Source organism: Hibiscus syriacus, unplaced genomic scaffold, assembly GCF_006381635.1.
Source record: "Hibiscus syriacus cultivar Baekdansim isolate YM2019G1 unplaced genomic scaffold, ASM638163v2 tig00112285_pilon, whole genome shotgun sequence".
Classification (NCBI taxonomy): domain Eukaryota; kingdom Viridiplantae; phylum Streptophyta; class Magnoliopsida; order Malvales; family Malvaceae; genus Hibiscus; species Hibiscus syriacus.
The window spans coordinates 4,071,599-4,090,747 of record NW_024063293.1 but is presented as its reverse complement, the minus strand read 5'-3'; the positions used below and the strand labels follow the sequence as shown (position 1 = coordinate 4,090,747).

General features: G+C 35.3%; 1 protein-coding gene across 1 annotated transcript; it reads left to right on the top strand.

Annotated features, from left to right (window-relative positions):
- Window positions 1-1,142: 1,142 nt before the first annotated feature.
- LOC120177324 (protein ALWAYS EARLY 2-like) lies at window positions 1,143-16,276 on the top strand. Its single transcript, XM_039183508.1, is given in 23 exon segments — window positions 1,143-1,292; window positions 1,966-2,086; window positions 2,226-2,321; window positions 2,499-2,574; window positions 2,978-3,042; window positions 3,394-3,565; window positions 4,376-4,444; window positions 4,447-4,582; window positions 4,584-4,632; window positions 4,734-5,100; window positions 5,320-5,400; window positions 5,578-5,861; window positions 5,941-6,000; window positions 6,101-6,397; window positions 6,485-6,663; window positions 6,741-6,994; window positions 6,997-7,022; window positions 7,103-7,309; window positions 7,708-7,866; window positions 8,343-8,456; window positions 8,595-8,813; window positions 15,590-15,841; window positions 16,066-16,276. Coding segments are annotated over 22 exon segments (3,438 nt in total). The 5' UTR covers window positions 1,143-1,292; window positions 1,966-1,981; the 3' UTR covers window positions 16,237-16,276.
- Window positions 16,277-19,149: the final 2,873 nt, after the last annotated feature.

Here is a 19,149-nt window from a genome sequence, read left to right as displayed (position 1 = left end):
GTGATGTTTATATTGAATAAAATATTCAGTATAATATATATACTTTTAAAAATATATTTAATTAAAAAAAATCATCTAATCAATATTTTATTTTTATTTTCACCAAATACTATAAATGACAATGTGATTTATGAAAAACTTGTTATTCGTGTAAATTTTTCATTGGCTGATTTGGTATTTACAATGTTAACTTCAACTTAAGAAATTATATTAAAAGATTTAGAGGGTGTGAAATTATAAAATTTTAGGGGTGTAAAATTAGATAATTAATAAAAAAATATATAAAAAATTTAAAATATAAGAAAATTTAAAATTTTTAAAGGGTACGACTGCACCCCAACATATCTCGGTCCTTCCCTGGCTCCATGTTCTATAATATTGCATGAAATATTTATAAAATATTTTTAATATCCTTAAAATCACTTATTGAGTATTATATGTTTTTTTTAGAAAATTCTGAAAAATATAATGTTCACTTAATGTACCAAATGTTAATATTTATAAAATATATTTATCATAATTCGTCATATTTATGTGATATGACTTGAATGGATTTGGATGAAAACTTTTAAAATGTTTAAATCACAACTTAATTTAACTTAATTAAATTTATCCTGATATGTAAATAGTTTTATTATTGTTATCTTTCTTTCATTTAATTTTATATAAATATTAAAAATTATTAAATTAATATATTATATTCACCTTTAAATTTAAATTTATTCAAATTGGTGATTTTTGTTTTTGATAAAACAATTTCAAATGGGTGTCTTAAAACAAAACAAAAACCAATTATTTAATTTTCAAATTTCCCGTGAACTCAACAAAATTAAACATAAAATTAGGGACTGATTTTACAATTTAACCTAAAAAGTACATATTCAAATTCAATCCACTATCGTCATCCACATCAAAATCAGAACATCCTGAATTCCTAAATCTCTTCATATCGACACGTGTACGGTCATCAGCACCCATCCATAAACCTTCAGCAATCATCATCCTCCACAAAAATTCAAAGAGAAAAAGACAGAAAATAAAATAAAATTAAAAAAGAAAATTTTAAAAAAGTATCCTCCTTGGCCAAATCACCTTTGTATTCAATTTTCGCGGCAATGCCACCATCCTCTCTGTCAATATATATATTCTTTAAAGCTTTGTGTTTTTTAATTTTTTTTTGAAAAATATATTTTTTGTTGTTTTGTTTGGGGTAAACTCTCCTAATGTTCTCCCTATAAAACCCTTTTGTTTGTCTTCATGGTTTAACTCAGATCGAACAAGGCGGGGAATTGGTAAGTGGGATTGTTTCCGATCTGCGAATTAGGGTTTCAAAAGCTGAGATATTGAGGCTACGTGTTTCTTTCTGGCTAAAAGTTTGAATATTTATGGTTTTTTGGGAAGTATTTTTGGTTATTCTTTACTGGGTTTGAACCAGTTTTTTCGAACCATTGACGATTCTATTTTTTTCTTCTTATTTAGTACATAATTATGCATTATGCTTTTGGAGTTCCCTCTTTTTTCATTTTTGGAATTTTTTCTTATATTTTTAAAAATCATGTCATGGTTTTACACAAGCTTTTTAATGGCTTCTTTTAGTTTTTTTTTAAAATATGTAAATTTTGATCCTGGATTTGAGGGGTTTCAGTGTTTTAATTTTTTTATTTGTTGATTTTAAAAATTTAAACTTAATTTTTTTAGTTCATTGCTGATATCGATTTTGATTTGCACAAATATATTTCCATTTTTTAAAATTTTTCCGCATATTTATTAACAAAACAAATTCCATTTTTGAACTGTATTTGTATTCTCCAGTAACATTTCTGCCGGGGGTATTTGATTTGTTCTTAATTATAAACTTTTCACATATTGATTGGCTAATAAATAAGTTGAAAATCTTGTTTAGCTAGTTTATTCTAGTTAAGGATAACATTTTTTTGGGTTTATGTTTGTTGATGAAATGTTTAGATTGAGGAATTTCTTGATGGCCCCAACAAGAAAATCTAAAAGTGTGAACAAAGAGTATTTGAGTAGATATGAAGTATTTCCTGATAAAAGTCCTGGGAATTCAAGAAAGAGTAAGCCAAAGGTAAGTGTTTGGGTCGTTTCTCATTGATTATTTGGTCTAAATCAAATTATTCTTTTGCCATGGGCTATTCGGTGATTAGTTGGTTAATGTGTAGTTTGCTAATCATTTGTTGTTTTGATGCATGGAACCTACTGTATAGAAGAAATTAACTGACAAGTTGGGATCCCAATGGAGCAAGGCTGAGATTGAACGTTTTTATAAGGCATATCGAGAGTATGGGAAAGATTGGAAGAAGGTATGGTAATTTCTGTAGATTTACTATTACTTTGAGAAATATCAAAAGAAAAAAAAATTTCTTTGTAGTTCTTTACATTTTTTTATGCTGGGACTCATCCAAGACCGGTAGAACTATGAACCTAATTAACATGTTTTATACATATTGTTTTTAAAATTTTTGATTTATTATGTATAGGTGGCTGCTGCTGTGCATAATAGGTCTGCTGAAATGGTAGAAGCCCTTTACTGTTTGAATCGGGTATGTTTAGCCTTGAATGTAGCTTTAAGAACTAATCCCCATCTTTGGTTTTTTAATTCCATTCTCAGATGTTTATACTTTTAGTGTTTCTACACTACTCAAGGGAGGTTAAGATAGATTTTTTTTCTAAAAGATTAAAAAGGGTTTGAAACAATGAACTTCTTAGTTAATGCCATTTCTCAACTTTAATGTGACTTCTCAAGATGTACTCAATTGAAATTTGATGGTTATTGTGCTTAGTAATCCATGCACCACTATAGTTTAATGTGAATGGGGAATCATGTTCTTCATGGACTGCTGTGAGTGTAGTTTTATTTGGGCCTTTATGTGTTGGATGAGGCCTGAAAGTTGCTTTCGTTTGACTCCATTTGGTTATGAATATTGTTCACTTGACGTGTTTTATTTTTGTTTTTATATGCCAGATGGAACGGCTTCCGTGATTGGCCTTATAGCAATGATGACCGATCACTACAATGTCCTGGTGAGATTGGTTTTGATGTGAATATTTGCAAGAAAATCTCTGATATTTGCAGTTTTTTTTATTACTCATCGTTTTGCTTCAACAAATATTGTTTCCTTTACTATTAGTTACTATCAATTTTAAAGCTATTCCACAAATTGCATTCTGCAATCAGCATGCTGCAATCAGCATTCTTGTCACTTAAAGCATTTTATTTTTGTATTTCATTCATCGGAAGTAAATTACTTCCTCGTATAGTATTTGCAAATGACATCTTTCCCCTTTTAGGCTCTCAAAATACATTGAACTCTTAATGTCCTTCCTTTTTTGGTTGCCTGAGAATTGAAAATTTTGTACCATGCCAACTAACAGGGGGAGAGTGATGATGAAAGAGAGAGCAACAAGCCTTCTGACACACCACGGAAAGCTCAAAAGCGCAACCAAGCAAGGGTTCATCTTGAGTCCTCAAAAGAAAATGTTCAACTTCGATCAATTGCATCTAGTGAGGGGTGTCTATCTCTGTTGAAAAGGGAAGGTTTTAATGGTAAGATACATTGTTATTATTAGCACTCAATTGCATGTACCTTCAATTTAGTTCCTTTGTCTATCAAGAGTGTTTTTAACTTTTTTCCTTCTGTAGTTATATCTATTTTTTGGCAATAAATGCATCTGGGAGACTGAAAAAGGAAAAGAGTTAAATTGGTAGAATTTGTACAAATATATGTTGGAAGAAAAACAAATAATTGTGCTTAAGTTATGTTTGGTCTGCCACAGAGACGGGAAGTGTAATGACATCTGAAGGAAATGTTATCAATCAGAAAGGGAGTAAGTAAATAAATGTCTCCACGAACGGTTCTCCAATCCACATAGATAACAATAGAAGAGAAAACAAAAGCTTTACTTGTTGGTCAATTCTTTTAGGTGTATCTCATTTGAAAGATAAACTCACAAGCTAATGTTGGAGCCTCTTTTCTTCTTTTTCATATTTCAAGTCTTTTATCAATTATTATTTATGCTTGCCTTAATATTCCATTTTCTCTTGCCTATCTCTAGGGAATCCAAGTGTCTGCATTTAGCATCATTTGTTCATGAGCTAGGAAAATTCTTCAGTGTCTATGGGATGAATGGAAATTTGGTATAATAATTGGTTGTGTTTATGCCATCATTGCTATAATATTTGGTTATGTTTATGCAATCATAATTTGTTCTTAGTCCCCCCCTGCATTTAAAGGGGAAGAATGCCATGTTTCGATTATGTTTGCCAAGCACGGGAAATGTCAATGCAGTTGAAAGTTTATCATAATAATCTCCATAACCATGATTGAGGTCCACACTTGGTTTGGCTTTCTTTAAGGTATTTTTCCTCGTGCATGTCGGAAAAGGACTCCTCGCGTTCCTGTTTCCTATTCATATAGGAAAGATGATAACGCAATTTTATTCCACCAACCAAAAGAGTTAAGAAGTCTGAGGTTGATGATGAGGATGATGAGCATGTTGCTGCATGGACATTGACTGGGACATTGCAAAAGGGAGGCTGCCCTCATGCTTCTCAGTCACCTTATAAGAGCAGAACACCGAAGATCCTCACCTCTTCGTAAATATGATAGGATGGTATATAAACTCTGATTTTAATTGATAACGTCTTTTTGGTTACCTTGCCCTATCTGTGTAATAATTATTTATTCCTGCATTTTTTATTGGCATGCAATTAGTTTCCTCAATCAGACACAACTGAGGCCAAGCTTCATGATTCTTCATATGAATGCCGGATCAAAGACAGGCCTGGAGAAATAGAACTTGTAAGTGGAACTTATGCCAGAGATACAGGCTCTTTGATGGATGTGGATGGCACTGGTACTGTTGAAGTTCATCAAAAGGGGAAAAACTTTTACAGGAAGAAAATTGAAGTTGAAGAGATGAAGAGCAATCTGTCTGATGATAGTGGAGAAGCATGTAGTGGCACCAAAGGAATTATAGGTAATGCTCTCCAAGGGAAACTTGATATGGAGATTTCTAGTGCAAAAAAGAAACTTTCACCATGTAGTGAGAGGAAAAGAAGCAAGGAGCTTGTTTTTTAAGGTGTGAACTTTAGATCTGGGATTGCATGTCATAGTTGTACTTAATCCAGTTACAAAAAGTAGCAAGAAAAGGAAAAAGAAAAAGGAACAGGAAAATACAAAAGAATTTGATGTTGCTTCATTGTTCAAAGCATAGTGATCTTCTTGCAACTGTTTTCTTTTTAGATTTCTTGGTACAAACAAGCTCAACATTGGATTTTTATTCTTTTCCTATATGTAGATCAAAGCCCTTCCCTAGATGCTTTGCTGACATTAGCCAATTTGTCCACATCAATGTTGCCAACATCGATGACAGAATCTGGTAGGGTGTCAGTTACTTCTATTGCAGCTTTTTCTGCTTCAATATATGATATATAGGCTTCCTGTCACTTATCTTGTTTGAGTCAATCATTATATGTTTTTTCCACTCCATTTATTTAATGCATGCTGGAAGGATATATTTTTCTTATTCCTTTGTTGTTATTCCATGTTTGTCTAGAATCTTCTGTCAAAATGAAAGAGGATAGAATAACATTTGAAGTTGACGATCAGTCTAGTGTTCCTGAAACCGCATCTATAAGTCATCATAGAGATAAAATAAAGCAACGTGGGCCAAATAAAAAGGTCCTCAACTTAGTCAATGGATCTGAAGGAACTACCTCTCGAAAATCAACAGTTGGTAGGTATTCTGCTAAGTATGACTGTGTTGTTTCTGAACCAAAACTACAGCAAGAATCTACGAATAACTCTCGGAAAAGAAAACAAAAATCCTCTGGTCCAAAGGTAACCATTAAATATTCTTTTCTGTAATTATTTCACTTCGAATCATGATTTCTGACAGAATCTTTTGTTCTAGCTGCAGGTTTTGAATGCTGAAACCCCTCCAATGGATTCTCATTTGAGAAAATGTTCCAATAACGAGGTAGGAATCCTGTAACATTTTATGAATTTGTTTAATGCGTGTTAAGAGAACAAATCATTTAAATATATTATCACCTGGTTGATGCTGTTTTGTCTTGTAGGAAACGGCCAAGGAAGAGAAGAAATATCTCAATAAAGGTAAATGTGGTGCTCGGCAAACATTATTCAGAGTGCCAGTGGAATCTGTCACTAATAATGATCCAAAAGTGGCTGGAATTGATTCAGTGGTGTCAACTTCACAAGTTCCTGCTTCAAACTCTATTAGTTTACCAACTAAGCATCAAAGTAGACGTAAAATGAACCTGAAGAGTGCTTTACTTTCAACAAACAAAAATTTGTCTGCTTGCTCACTGGAAAATCAACCAAATGGCCATTCTCTTCCACAGGAGACACTAAAGGTAGAATCTGATCTTCCTCTATTTATTTCCATCCAAAAGGATTTTTGAAAATTTGGAGCATAATTTATAGATGTTATTGAATTTCAGGAACGTTTCTCTTCCTGCATATCGTCCAATCTGGCACGAAGATGGTGCTGTTTTGAATGGTTTTATAGTCCTATTGATTATGCTTGGTTTGCTAAAAGGGAGTTTGTGGAGTACTTAAATCATGTCAGCTTGGATCACATTCCAAGGCTCACTCGTGTTGAGTGGGGTGTCATAAGGAGGTAAGTTTTTCAGTATCTCTACTGTTGAGAAATTTGGAAAAACAGAAATTTTACAATGCAATTGCTTGTAAATACAGTTCCCTTGGCAAACCACGGAGGCTTTCTGAACGCTTTTTACTTGAAGAGAGGGAAAAACTTAAACAGTATCGGGAATCTGTGAGACAACATTATACTCAACTACGTCTTGGTACAAGGGAAGGACTTGCTACGGATTTGGCACCCCCTTTATCTGTTGGACAACGAGTAATTGCCATCCACCCTAAAACAAGGGAAGTTTATGATGGAAAGGTACTTACGGTGGATCATGATAGGTGTAGGGTTCAGTTTGACAGTCTGGATTGGGAGTTGAATTTGTCATGGTAATTGCATATTTTAAATATTTGGGATTTAGATCATTAATGTTCTTTCATTTTGGAAGTCACACACATGTTATTTGCAGGATATTGATTGTATGCCAATAAATCCATTGGAAAACATGCCAGAAACTCTTAAGAGACAAAATCTTGCTTTTGATAAAACTTCTTTGAGGCCTAGAGGGTCTCAAGGTAATGGAAATTTAGAGCTTGGTGGGTCCATGGTTTTCACTTCAAGTGGGTGTCTGGAAAATGCAATGGGCCCTGTGAACATGTTGGCAACTCCAATAAAGGTTAGGATTCTTGGGAATTGCAAACACTATTTACTTTTGTGAATCTAGATTTTATGTTCTTTTTCTGATTTAACATGTCTCTTGTTAATATCTGTTTTATGATTTTAAATTTCAACTTAAACAGATTTACAATGCTATAGCCGGTCACATTGCTTTTTCTATGGTTCAAATACACTATTTACTATTTTTTCTATTTCTTTATGGCACTTGGAAAGAATAGTTTATTTGAGGACTGTTTTCTTTTTTCTCTTCCCCCTGCCCCTTCCCTCTTCACATATTCTCTCTTTAGATCAAATACTCTATGAGTTCATAATCAGATCTATAATTAGAATTTCGTAGCACTAATGTTAAATATTAACCCGTAACGTTAACGTATACGACATATATGTTTTGGCCAGGTTGATGCAAAACATAGTGCTTTGCATGGTAAGCCAGCTGTTTCGAATGTTAGTGCACATCAAGCAGCGTATTGTCAGCCCCTTACAATGGCACATATACAAGTGAGGGAAACTGATATACAAGTTATGTCTGAACTGAGTCATGCTTTGGACAAAAAGGTTATTACGCTATCTTGATAGACTTAACTGTTTATTCCGTTTTTGAAATTCATTTTACTTGATGTTTTTCATGCTAGAGTAATACTGTTTAGCATGCTCATATTGAATAGCTGATTTGCTAGTGGATGACTCCGTCTTTGAAACATGATATATTTCATATTAACCTATTTGGACAAAATATACTCGTGTCAGACGTACTTATGTTACTCAGACACAGGTGTGAGTGTTGATTATGGATGTGTTTGACATGGGTATATTCAATTTTCTAAGGTTTCATGTATTTATAGGGTTATATCCTTATACCGTGTCTAGATATGCATTAAACAAGAGTGTTTGACTTGAGTGTCTCAACTGAAAATGAATTAGAGTAATATAAAGGCATATATCCATATCTGACACTTACCCTAAAATCCGGGTAATATAGGCAGAATCACGTTACTGGGGCTGATCTTTTACATATCTATAAAACATTGCAGGAAGCATTACTGACAGAACTTAGAAATACTAACAATGACATATCAGAAATCCTAAATGGGGAGCGTTGTTTAAAGGGTTCTGAACATTTCAAGGAGCATGTTAGCACGTTACTTGTACAGATAAAGGAAGCCAGTGGCCGGGCATGTGGCTACCAATTATTGATAAATAGATTTGGTTGCAACTTTTCTTTCTTTTTTGATTTCGTGTACTCTTCTTTGACCACTTCAGATTTGAGATTTTTTTTTCTGCAGGCTTCTTCTGCGTTACATAACTTGAGACAACATAATACTTACCCTGCAAAGCCTCTATTACCATGGCAGAAGCCACCAACTGATCTCGATTTCTTCAGTGGCTTCACAAGTAGTACATTGGATAGTTCTCTTATTACACCAGAAGTTGGGTCTGTTGTGGGTGACATTGTGAATGGCTCGAGATTGAAAGCGCATGCTATGGTCGATGCTGCCATCAAGGTACACCTATCTTTTCATCTTTTTCTATAAGCTTATGGTCTATCTTGGATTTGGATGCGTCGGAAATGGATATTTTTTTTATAAGAATTTCAAGTCTCGTTAAAAACCCCCTTCATGATTAAAGGAACTTGTAGGGAAGCTCCTTAATCAGCGGAATGAGGAAAAGAGTGCCTTAGGATTTTATTGAACATACATAAGATACATCCATAAAACAGACTTAACAGGGACAGGTAAACACAAAGCAACCGTACAACCCATAAACATCAACACTAATTCAACCAATTCCTTCTTTAGATAAGGCATTAGCCTCTAAATTGGCTGTCCTATTTACCCATCTAACCACACCTTCTAATGCGTTAAGCCTGTGAACAATGTCTTTAATAAAAAAAGTGTAAACATCAGGACAAAATTCAACCCCCTTAACCCAATCCACTGCCACTTTACTGTCACTTTCAATAATCAAACGGTCCTATAGCTTCTCTCGAAAATCAGCAAAGAATAACAGCCCCTTTTGAATAGCTTTTAATTCCATAAAGGTCGGAGGCCCCGGACCAGCAGGTTCCTTGAAAGAACCTAAGGTAAATCCAGAGGAATCCTTTAAGACTCCTCCTAAACCGCTCTTCTTCCAATCCTTAGTAGTAGCTGCATCAACATTAATTTTTACAAAACCCATAGGAGGAGGAGACCAAGGAAGAAAAGACAATCAGATTAGAATGGAGAGAACAAGAGTCCCCTAAAGAGGGATCTGAAATAAGAGAATCCTTTAGAATAGACACCCCATTATTCTTTGCTAGGAACCAAGAAGCAAGCCTAAACCTTGCTAAGAAGAAGAATTCAACCTTATCGAACTTCCCCCCTTCAATCACAATTAAGTTCCTCAATTTCCAAGTGGTCCAAATAACGACCCCTGGAATGAGATACCAAATCGGAGAATTAGTCCTCAAAGCATTCCAAGCAAGGAGAAAGCTTTTAGCATTAGAATGAAAACAGTCTTAATATTCCAAAAGTTGAGAAATTTATTCCAAGTAGACCACACCACCGAACAAGAGAAAAACAAATGCGAGGGAGACTCTTCCTCCATCTTGCAAAGAGGGCATAACAAGTTTTCAATTCCTAGAATTCCTCTTTTAAACAGTTCTGTTTTAACAACCAGCCTCCTAGAACAACCTGCCACATAAAAGACTCTACTCTTGGTGGTAGTTGACCCCTCCAAATAATCTTTTTCCAAAATCCGATCCCAAAGGATCGGATGAAAATAGATTAACACCAGATTTAACAGTGTACACCCCATCCCCAGACCCTTTCCAAATCATCCCATCAGAACTTTCCATAGATAAAGCAAAAGTCGAGATGACAACCATCAGATTAGCCCACTGCTCTAGTTCCCAGTTATTTAAGTTCCTACAAAACTGCACATCCCAAATCCAGCCGGAAGAGCTATACTCCCCAAATTCAAATAATTTACCTGTTTTGTTGGTGGAAATAGAAAACAATGTAGGGAAAATGAGCAAAAGAGGATAATCCAAAGCCCAAATGTCCTGTCATAACAAAATAAATTTGCCATCTCCAACTAAAAAAGAACACATACTTCTCAACTTAGAGCCAATAGGGTCATCTTTAAAGTGGTTATTAACCACGGATCTTCAAATCCATGAAACTTTATTTGGGGTCTTACTGTCAAACAATAACAAAGAAGGATCCAAATTATATTTAAAACAAATAAAATCCCTCCAAACAGACCCCCTCTCATTTGCATACCTCCAAGACCATTTTTCTAGAAGTGCTCTATTCATCAAGTTAAGATTTAGCACACCCAAATCCCCTCCATCTTTGATTTGCATACATTCGGGCAGCTAACCCAATTAATCTTATTTTTACCAATTCCCCCTCCCCATAAGAAATTTGACATCATTGAGTTGAGGGTTTTAAGAACCGAGGCTGGTATCTTAAATAATGATAAATAATAAGTAGGGAGCGAACATAGAACCGACTTAATCAAAACCAATCTCCCTGCTAAAGAAAGAGAGGAAGCCTTCCATCCTGCTAATTTTTTGGAAAAATTACTGACTACTTGATTCCAAATAGCTGCAGAATTCCTAGTAGCACCCAAAGGAAGCCCTAGATATTCAGAAGGAAAGCTACCAACTGAACATCCAATAGTGTTAGCCCACTCAAGCAGTTCCTCTTCATTCAAATTAACACTAAACAATTTACTTTTCTTCATGTTGAGCTGTAAACCCGAAATCACTTGGAACACTCGAAGCACCCTCTTCATGTTTAGAATTTGCATTTTCGAAGCACCACAAAAGATAATGAGATCATCTGCAAACTGTAAGTGAGAGAGGTTAAAAGACCCCTTATCCCTCCCAATAACTAGTCGAGAAAACAGCCCCTGTGCTATAGTCTTTAAAATCAGTAAATTGAGGAGTTCACCAATAAAATTAAACAACAAAGGGGATAAAGAACATCCTTGTCTAAGTCCCTTTGCCAAAGGGAATTCCTCAGTAGGAACTCCATTAACTAGAACCGAAACTGAAGCCGAGGTTACACATTTTCTGATCCAACCATTCCACTTGGAACCGAATCCCATTTTCTCCATTACTAGAAATAGAATATTCCAATCCACCGAATCATATGCTTTCTTGAAATCAGCTTTGAAAACACAGCCCTTGAATCCATTTTTCCTCAAAAAATCGACTCTTTCATTGGCAATTAGAGAACAATCTAATATTTGTTGACCTGGGATAAAAGCAAATTGTGTAGGACTAATTAATTCTGAAATACAGCTCCTCAACCTCCTCGAAAGACACTTAGAGAGGATCTTATATAATCCACCAACTAAGCTAATAGGTCTAAAGTCATCAAGGTCACCACTATTAGAGGCATTAGGGATAAGAGTAATAAAGGTATGACTAATGCCATGTTCCCAATCTTTCCCCAAATAGAAGTTGTGGAAGAACTTCATAACATCTCCCTTAAGCACATTCCAAAATCTTTTGAAAAAGCCCATATTTAAACTGTCTGGCCCTGGAGCTTTGTTGCCATTACATGACTCTAAAGACTCCCATATTTCCTCCTCAGGGAATTCTTTCTCTAAACTCAAACTCTGCTCGAATGAAATACTCGAAAAATCTAGCCCAATTTCTTCCACTTGTAAGGTAAACTGATCATTGAAAGCCTTAAAAAATGATCTCTGACTGTTGACTTAATAACATTCGTGTCTTGAACAAAATTGCCATTGATAAGTAGAGCATTCAAGGCATTTCTGTTCCTCCTAACTGAAGCACAGGTATGAAAATATCTTGTATTTCTGTCACCATCTTCAACCCACTTCGATCTTGAGTTCTGGAACCAAATCTGCTCCCCTATCTTATACGGCCTCCACAATTATGTTCTTAACTCCTTCAACTCATCTGCTTTCTCACCAGTGTAACCATCTTGCCCCTGTTGAACATCCACTTCTAGTTTTTGAATCTTCAATTCTAATTATGAAATCAAATCCCCTGGAAACTTATCTCTCTTCCCTGCCCAATTTTTTTATTGTAATTTTGGTTTTTTTCAGAATGTTGAAAATTCTAGCATTCCTCTGATTTTTCTTACAATCTTGAATTGAGTAGCTGACCAAATCCTCGAATCCAACTTCATCCATCAGATAATTAAAGGTTTCTTTCCCCAATTAACCCTACCATTTTCAATTATTACTGCATTATGGTCAAACACAGACCTAGGCAGTAATGATTGAATTAAATCTGGAAAAGCAGCCATGAATTGGCTATCAACCAAAAATCTGTCCAGTCTAACATAGGTCGAGAATCTTGGTTGTTACACCAAGTAAACCTACCTCCACTCAAGGGCAAATCAATTAAACCTTTGATGAACAGAAATTGACTGAAAATCCCTATTGAATTCCTATTATGAGCTCTACCAATCTTCTCGTCTTCATGTAGATAAAAATTTAGGTCCCCTCCAACACAAATAGGTTCACTGTGACCTCCTATGAACATGCTTAACTCTTCAAAAAAACTTCATTTCTCCTCCTCAATAGAAGGACCATACACATTAATGAATCTGCATCTGAAATTATTTGAACGAAACCTCCCAATTATAGCAATGAATCTACTGGAAATAAACTGATATATTGTCATTCCAGCAACTTAGTAAACCCCATGATGCACCAACCGATTGGGACTCAATAAACCCTTGCAAGTTGTTTAATCCATTCCTTCTAAGAAAAGATTTCTGATTTTTTTCCAATTATGTTTCCTGTAACCACAGAGTGTTTAGACACTAATCTCTGAACAGCCCTTTGCTTCTCTTTTCTACCCAATCCTCTAACATTCCATGTTACAATTGTTAAACTTTAACTTCATCATTAAGAAATCATCCAATTAAACCCCCATCAAGATCCCCGTCATATCAACCTTCCATAACTACCTCCGAGCCATTCTCAAGACTTAAATTTTTTTCAATGAAAGCCTTCTTCCCCTCCTTGAAAGAAATACCTAACAACTGACAAACTTCCCATGTGGCCATTGCTTCCTCCACCAATTTCGAAAACTGAGGTGAAAAGACAGTATAAATATTAACCAGGTCCACAGCTTCCCTGGTTAAAACTCTCCTTTCCCTTCTGTTATTCCTTCCTTTCTCTGAAGCAGAATAATGAACTGGTGTCAGGCCCTTAGAATAATTATTACAAATTAAAGGAATCGAAGATGTATTCTGATAATTAACAGGTCGATTGACATCGTCTTCCTGTTCAGTTCCCCTTATTTCTGAAGAAACCAGCTGAATATTTCTACATTCAGTAAAATTCTGATCTTGTTTCAGAATAACATGTGAACAAATTTTAACTGCCTCCTTCCTGGAACTTAACCATATTCGTCTACCTCTTGTTCTTCTGTAGACTCTTGCAAAGCGACTTCTTCCCCTCCTTCCTTCAATTGTACTTCTAATTGATAAATCAGTTGAAACCGGAAATCCCAGTTTCCCACGTTTAGGACTCTGCTCATAAATTCCATAATTCTCCTCCTGTAGCAATTTCCATCTTTCTCCTTACCTGTACCATTATCTTCAACTTCATGGACTCCCTCAATTTCCTTCTCTGCTAAAATGCCTCCATCCTCCTCATTAGACTCAAAAAGAGACTGGAACTTATTGGGGATGTCTTGCCCATCCCACTTAATTTTTACAGCAGGCCCAGCATGAATTAATTTTGAGACTGGGGAATAATATTCCCAATTTGAATCAGATTGGGTTGAATGAGTCTGATCCATTACCTCTCGCAGCCCAAGACCCGCATACTCCCTATTAGGATTTGAATCAAATTCCATATCACCTGACAACCCATTAATGTTGAGTTTCGTGTAGGACTTTTTTCCCCAAGAATATTCCCCAACACCTTCATTCCGCCCACTATCTTGTGTTTGCTGAAGCCACTTGCCCACCATTGACCCAACTTCCTTGCTTTCTGACAGACACCTGCCGTCTTCCTGTCTAGAAAACTTCTCACCAATAAGACTATCATTGGAACTTCCCGCCGCCGACTTGCTAGTAAAAACTGAGTAATCAAGCACCGAACCCAGCTTAATCTTAACTTTATAAGATCTTCCATAAGTACCAATTGTTATCACCTCAGGGACCTCGTAAGGGCTAGCCACCCTGATCAGAATCTTCACCTTCGAGAGGTCTGCTCTATTCTTTGAATCTTCATGGATGTCTTCCACCAATCCCCACCCCCCTGCTAATTGTTCCAAGGAGGAGTTTTGCCAACAAAAAAATGGAACCCCAAATAGCTCTACAAGGCAAAAAGCCATTGGAATACCATCATTATTCAGTAAAGGTTCCAACCTATCAAACCAAAAAAATAATTCATCTTTTTTCAACAACCATGCATCCATCATTTCTTCATTCGACTTGAAAGTAACAACACATGAATTCCAAACATAACCCCATCTGGCAATCTGAACTTCAAAACCATCCTGCAGTAGAGCCTTCTGGACTGATTTTGGCTCAAAAGAATGTTTAATGATCCCCGTTAATGACTCTTCACCCAGCTGGAACTCTATGAGGGAATGTGCTTTTCCCAAATGTTTTTCCCTCCTTTCCTCCTGTTGATCATTTGCCTTTACCCTTTGGTCCGATAGATTACTCTTCAGTCTATTAGACAATAAGGCATCCTTGTAAGATCTTCCATCCCTAAAGCTCCTGTTAATACCAACTTTATGTTTGGACCTTGATGTATCAACTGATATCATCTTTGAAGTCATCGCCAACGAACTATTCTGCCGTACTGACCTCACCCGAGCTTCCTTGTACCTTGCAGCACCAACTGTGATTCTCCTACCATCCACCAGTGAGCCATTCAGGTTGTATATAGCTCTTCTAAGACTTTCCTCATTATCAAAATGAACAAAAGCGAATGTGGAGAATTTGTATTTCGGATTCCAGGTTTCTCTAGGAATAAACACTCTTGCTACCGGACCCTGATTTGAGAACAACTCCCTTAACTCTCATCGAGACACTTTTTTGCTTAGATTATCAACGAATGCCGACCATACTTTCTCAGAAGAAAACTTACCTTTCAATTTTTCTCTCTCGACGTCACTCTCTCTCCCTCATTTTAAGTTTTTCCATATGTTTTGGATATGTATTGGAGATGAGTGATTAAAAGATATGATGAATTGAGAGAAGCTCTTTTATTTTATTTTTGGACAAATAGAATTGAGAGAAACATTAACTTATGGTTTAATGAAATTTATCATGAACTATTTATTCAGGCTGTGTCATCAATGAAGGAAGACGAAGAGGCATTTATGAGGATTGGAGAAGCTTTGCACTCTTTAGATAAAAAGCAATTTACATCCGACATTAGTATGCCGACAATCAAGTTGCCGGAGCACAATCAGGTGAATGGCTCGATTTCCATTACACCAAAACCAATGCCCAATGGCTCGATTTCCCGAAAAAATGAGGAACAAGTTCCTTCAGAGCTTATCAAATCATGTGTCGCTACTTTGCTCATGATACAGGTAAAACCCAGTACCAGACCATTGCTTGATACCTGTCATTTTAGTTACCAAAACACTGATTCATACATGTTTCTTCATTACAGTCTTCTTAAACCAGATCTTTGTGTATCATATTATATTCATGTTATTTTAGTTACTTTTCCGTTTCTTATTCGAATAATCTTGTCCGTGTATAAAATTATCGAAGTCTTGATGCTGGTTACTGTTTGTATTTTAAAATGTAGAGATGTACAGAGAGACAGTTTCCACCAGCAGATGTGGCTCAAGTAATTGATTCAGCCATTGCGACCTTGCATCCATGTTGTCCCCAAAACTTGACTCTTTACCGGGAAATACAAATGTGTATGGGTAAAATTAAGACTCAAATATTAGCTTTAATACCAACTTTAGTATGATATATCTTCTTTCTTTTTTATTTGTTATACCAACTTTAATTCTGATACGAACCATTTTAGTATAATCATTGATATTCGATTTATTGATCTATTAATTCGGATTGAGTATTGCAAAAGTCTATTATGAGATGATTATCTCAACTCAGTTTGTTCTGTTCACAACGTCAAAATAGATGCGATAATACTCCTTTATTGATCGAATTACAACTTTAATTGCATTGCAAAATTGTTGGAATCTTGGTTTTTAGTATAATTATTTGAGTTATTTCTTTCCCTTAGTTTGTTCATTTTCAATAATATCCAGTAATCTTGGTTTTACGTTTTAGAGATTGAATTTTAGAGTGCTGATTTTGCTATTAAACTTTTAAAGGATATATTTTGACATTGTACTTTTCCAGTCATTGTCGGCAGTAAATCATTGTTTGTCGTTGATCGTTCGTTATAAGATCGGTATCAAAATGTTTGCATGTAACTCTTTTTTCTTCTTTTAAGATTGATTTTATACGGAATCTAACCAAATGAACATCCTTCAGTGTAAGTCTTTGCGGATCTATAACCAAAAGTTACTCTTCTTGGTCCAACCAACCTTAAAACGACCCGGGAATGCAATCTTAAAAGACCAACCAGGCCAACAACATCATAGTAGCCTTAGTCAAGACTCAAGCTCAAAGCCCGTGCGGATCTTGAACCCCGATGTCCAGTCAACCTAAAACCAAGTTAGTGGATGAGAAACTTGTGCAAAAGATGAAAAAGCTTGTCGTAGAACCTTCATGAAGAATGTTTTTTAGTTTGTTCATGAGATTCACATGTTCTTATAGAATATGGAATGCTTGCTTCACAGTCAATAACCTGCAACAATGGGCCTAAAAGAATTACCACCAAATATAAAGCTCCTGGAGAAAGGTTCTGCCTTCAAATCTTGCCTGATTCAGGAAGCAACTCATATTATGTGTGTCTTGACTAAAAACATCATTCACGTTTGTTATACCTTCCTTGGATTTACTTAGGACTGTAAATGAATTGAACGTTTAGTGAACCGTTCATAAACCGTGCGGTAGGAAGTTCGTTTATGTTCGTTTATTTATTAAATAAACGAACATGAACAAGATTTTGCGTTCGTTTAATTAAATGAACGAACACGAACAAATGACTCGTTCGCTCATTTACGTTCATGAACGTTCGATTATATGTTCGTTCATTTATGTTCGTTTATTTATGTTCGTTCATTTATATTCGAACAGAGGGCAAGTTGAATATGTTACGAAGATTATTGAAGTTGTTTGGATTTCAAGAAGATTGTTTTGTTGAACAAATTAACTTTAAGGCTTTATTATGTTCATATAGTCTATTTATGATTTTTTGTCGTATTCGAACAAATTAACTCTAAAGTTGCAGGTTATATTAATGAATTGTTATTCTTGTTGTTTACTTTTTTTTTACATTCATTTGTTATGTTCGAATAAGTTTTTGTGTGTGTTTGTGTTGTTCATTTATGTTCGTTTATTGTGTTTGTTTATGTTCGTTTACGTTCGTTTATGTTCGTTTATCATTTAAATGAACGAACATGAACAATTATTTTTGCTCGTTTATGTTCGTGTTCGTTTATGTTCGTTTATTTATTAAATGAACGAATATGAACATACCTCCATTCGTGTGGGTTCGATTCGTTTACATGCCTAGATTTACTACACAAACAATTTCCTTGAATTAAGGAATCAACTCATAATATGTGTGTATTGACTAAAAAATCATTCACGTTTGTTATACCTTCCTTGGATTTACTACACAAACAATTTCCCCGACAAGTTAACAATTTCCTTGAATTCAGGAAGCAACTCATATTTTGTGGTCTCTCTCATTTTTTTTCTATGATATTATTTTTATTAAATGAGTCAAAGGCCAATTAATTAGGTCCAAACAAATCAGTCTAATATGTTATATCAACCTTTCATTATTTGGGTTACGGTTATTTATTAACGGTTGGGTGATCGATATGTTATAAGAAGACGGATCATATCTTTTAATTGCAATCTAAGAGGCGACTACAGTTTTATTTGGTTCCTTGTTCTTTCTATGACCATTATCCCTTTGGCCAGAATGTGACCCTTGAGCTATTTTCTTTGCAGTTTGCAAAGCTTCATGTCATGCGCAGCCCCCTTAGCATAAGCCATCGGATCGAATTGACACCTCTCCGTTTCTTTAATAATCGACTCCACCTCGGACAATAAGCTCCTCAAGAAGCTTATCATCTGTGTAGTTGAAAATCGTTTTTGAGAACGGACATGTGTGCATTCATCTGAGACTTCTCAACAACTTTAGTGGCATATAAAATTACGTATTTGAATCCGATAAACTTTTAAAGGTTACCCAATTTAGAGTAACATTTTACAATGATCGAATAAGGGTCTAATATTTATGAATCCGCTCAAATAATTGAATGAGAGCCGAAGGTTTTTTGTTCTGCTCAAATAACAAAGGAAAAAAAAGTTACCGGAAGAATAGTGAAGTTACCTTTGTTTGAAGGAAGATTGCAATTATGTGAGTAATGTGAAAAGTGTTGGAGGATGATCAATTGTAATACATAATGGACATGCAATGGTCGTAAATGCAAAGGGAAATGCAATGGTTGTGGTCTCGATCATACGGATTTTGGATCATTCGGATGTAAGGAGTGAAGTTTTGCATCCATGACTGGAAATACACTTTAACACTCAACATAGCTCTAAAGAAAAACAATTAATTCGTCACAACAATGATAATGGTTATGACCAAGTTTATTCACATTCACAACTATTGTTACAATAACGACCCAAAATTTTTAAATAAAGATCGATTTATTAGATTGTAAGAGCAGATCCACATACCAGGCAGCAGTGCATAAATCTGCAGAAAAGCCCTTGCCGACCATTTCCT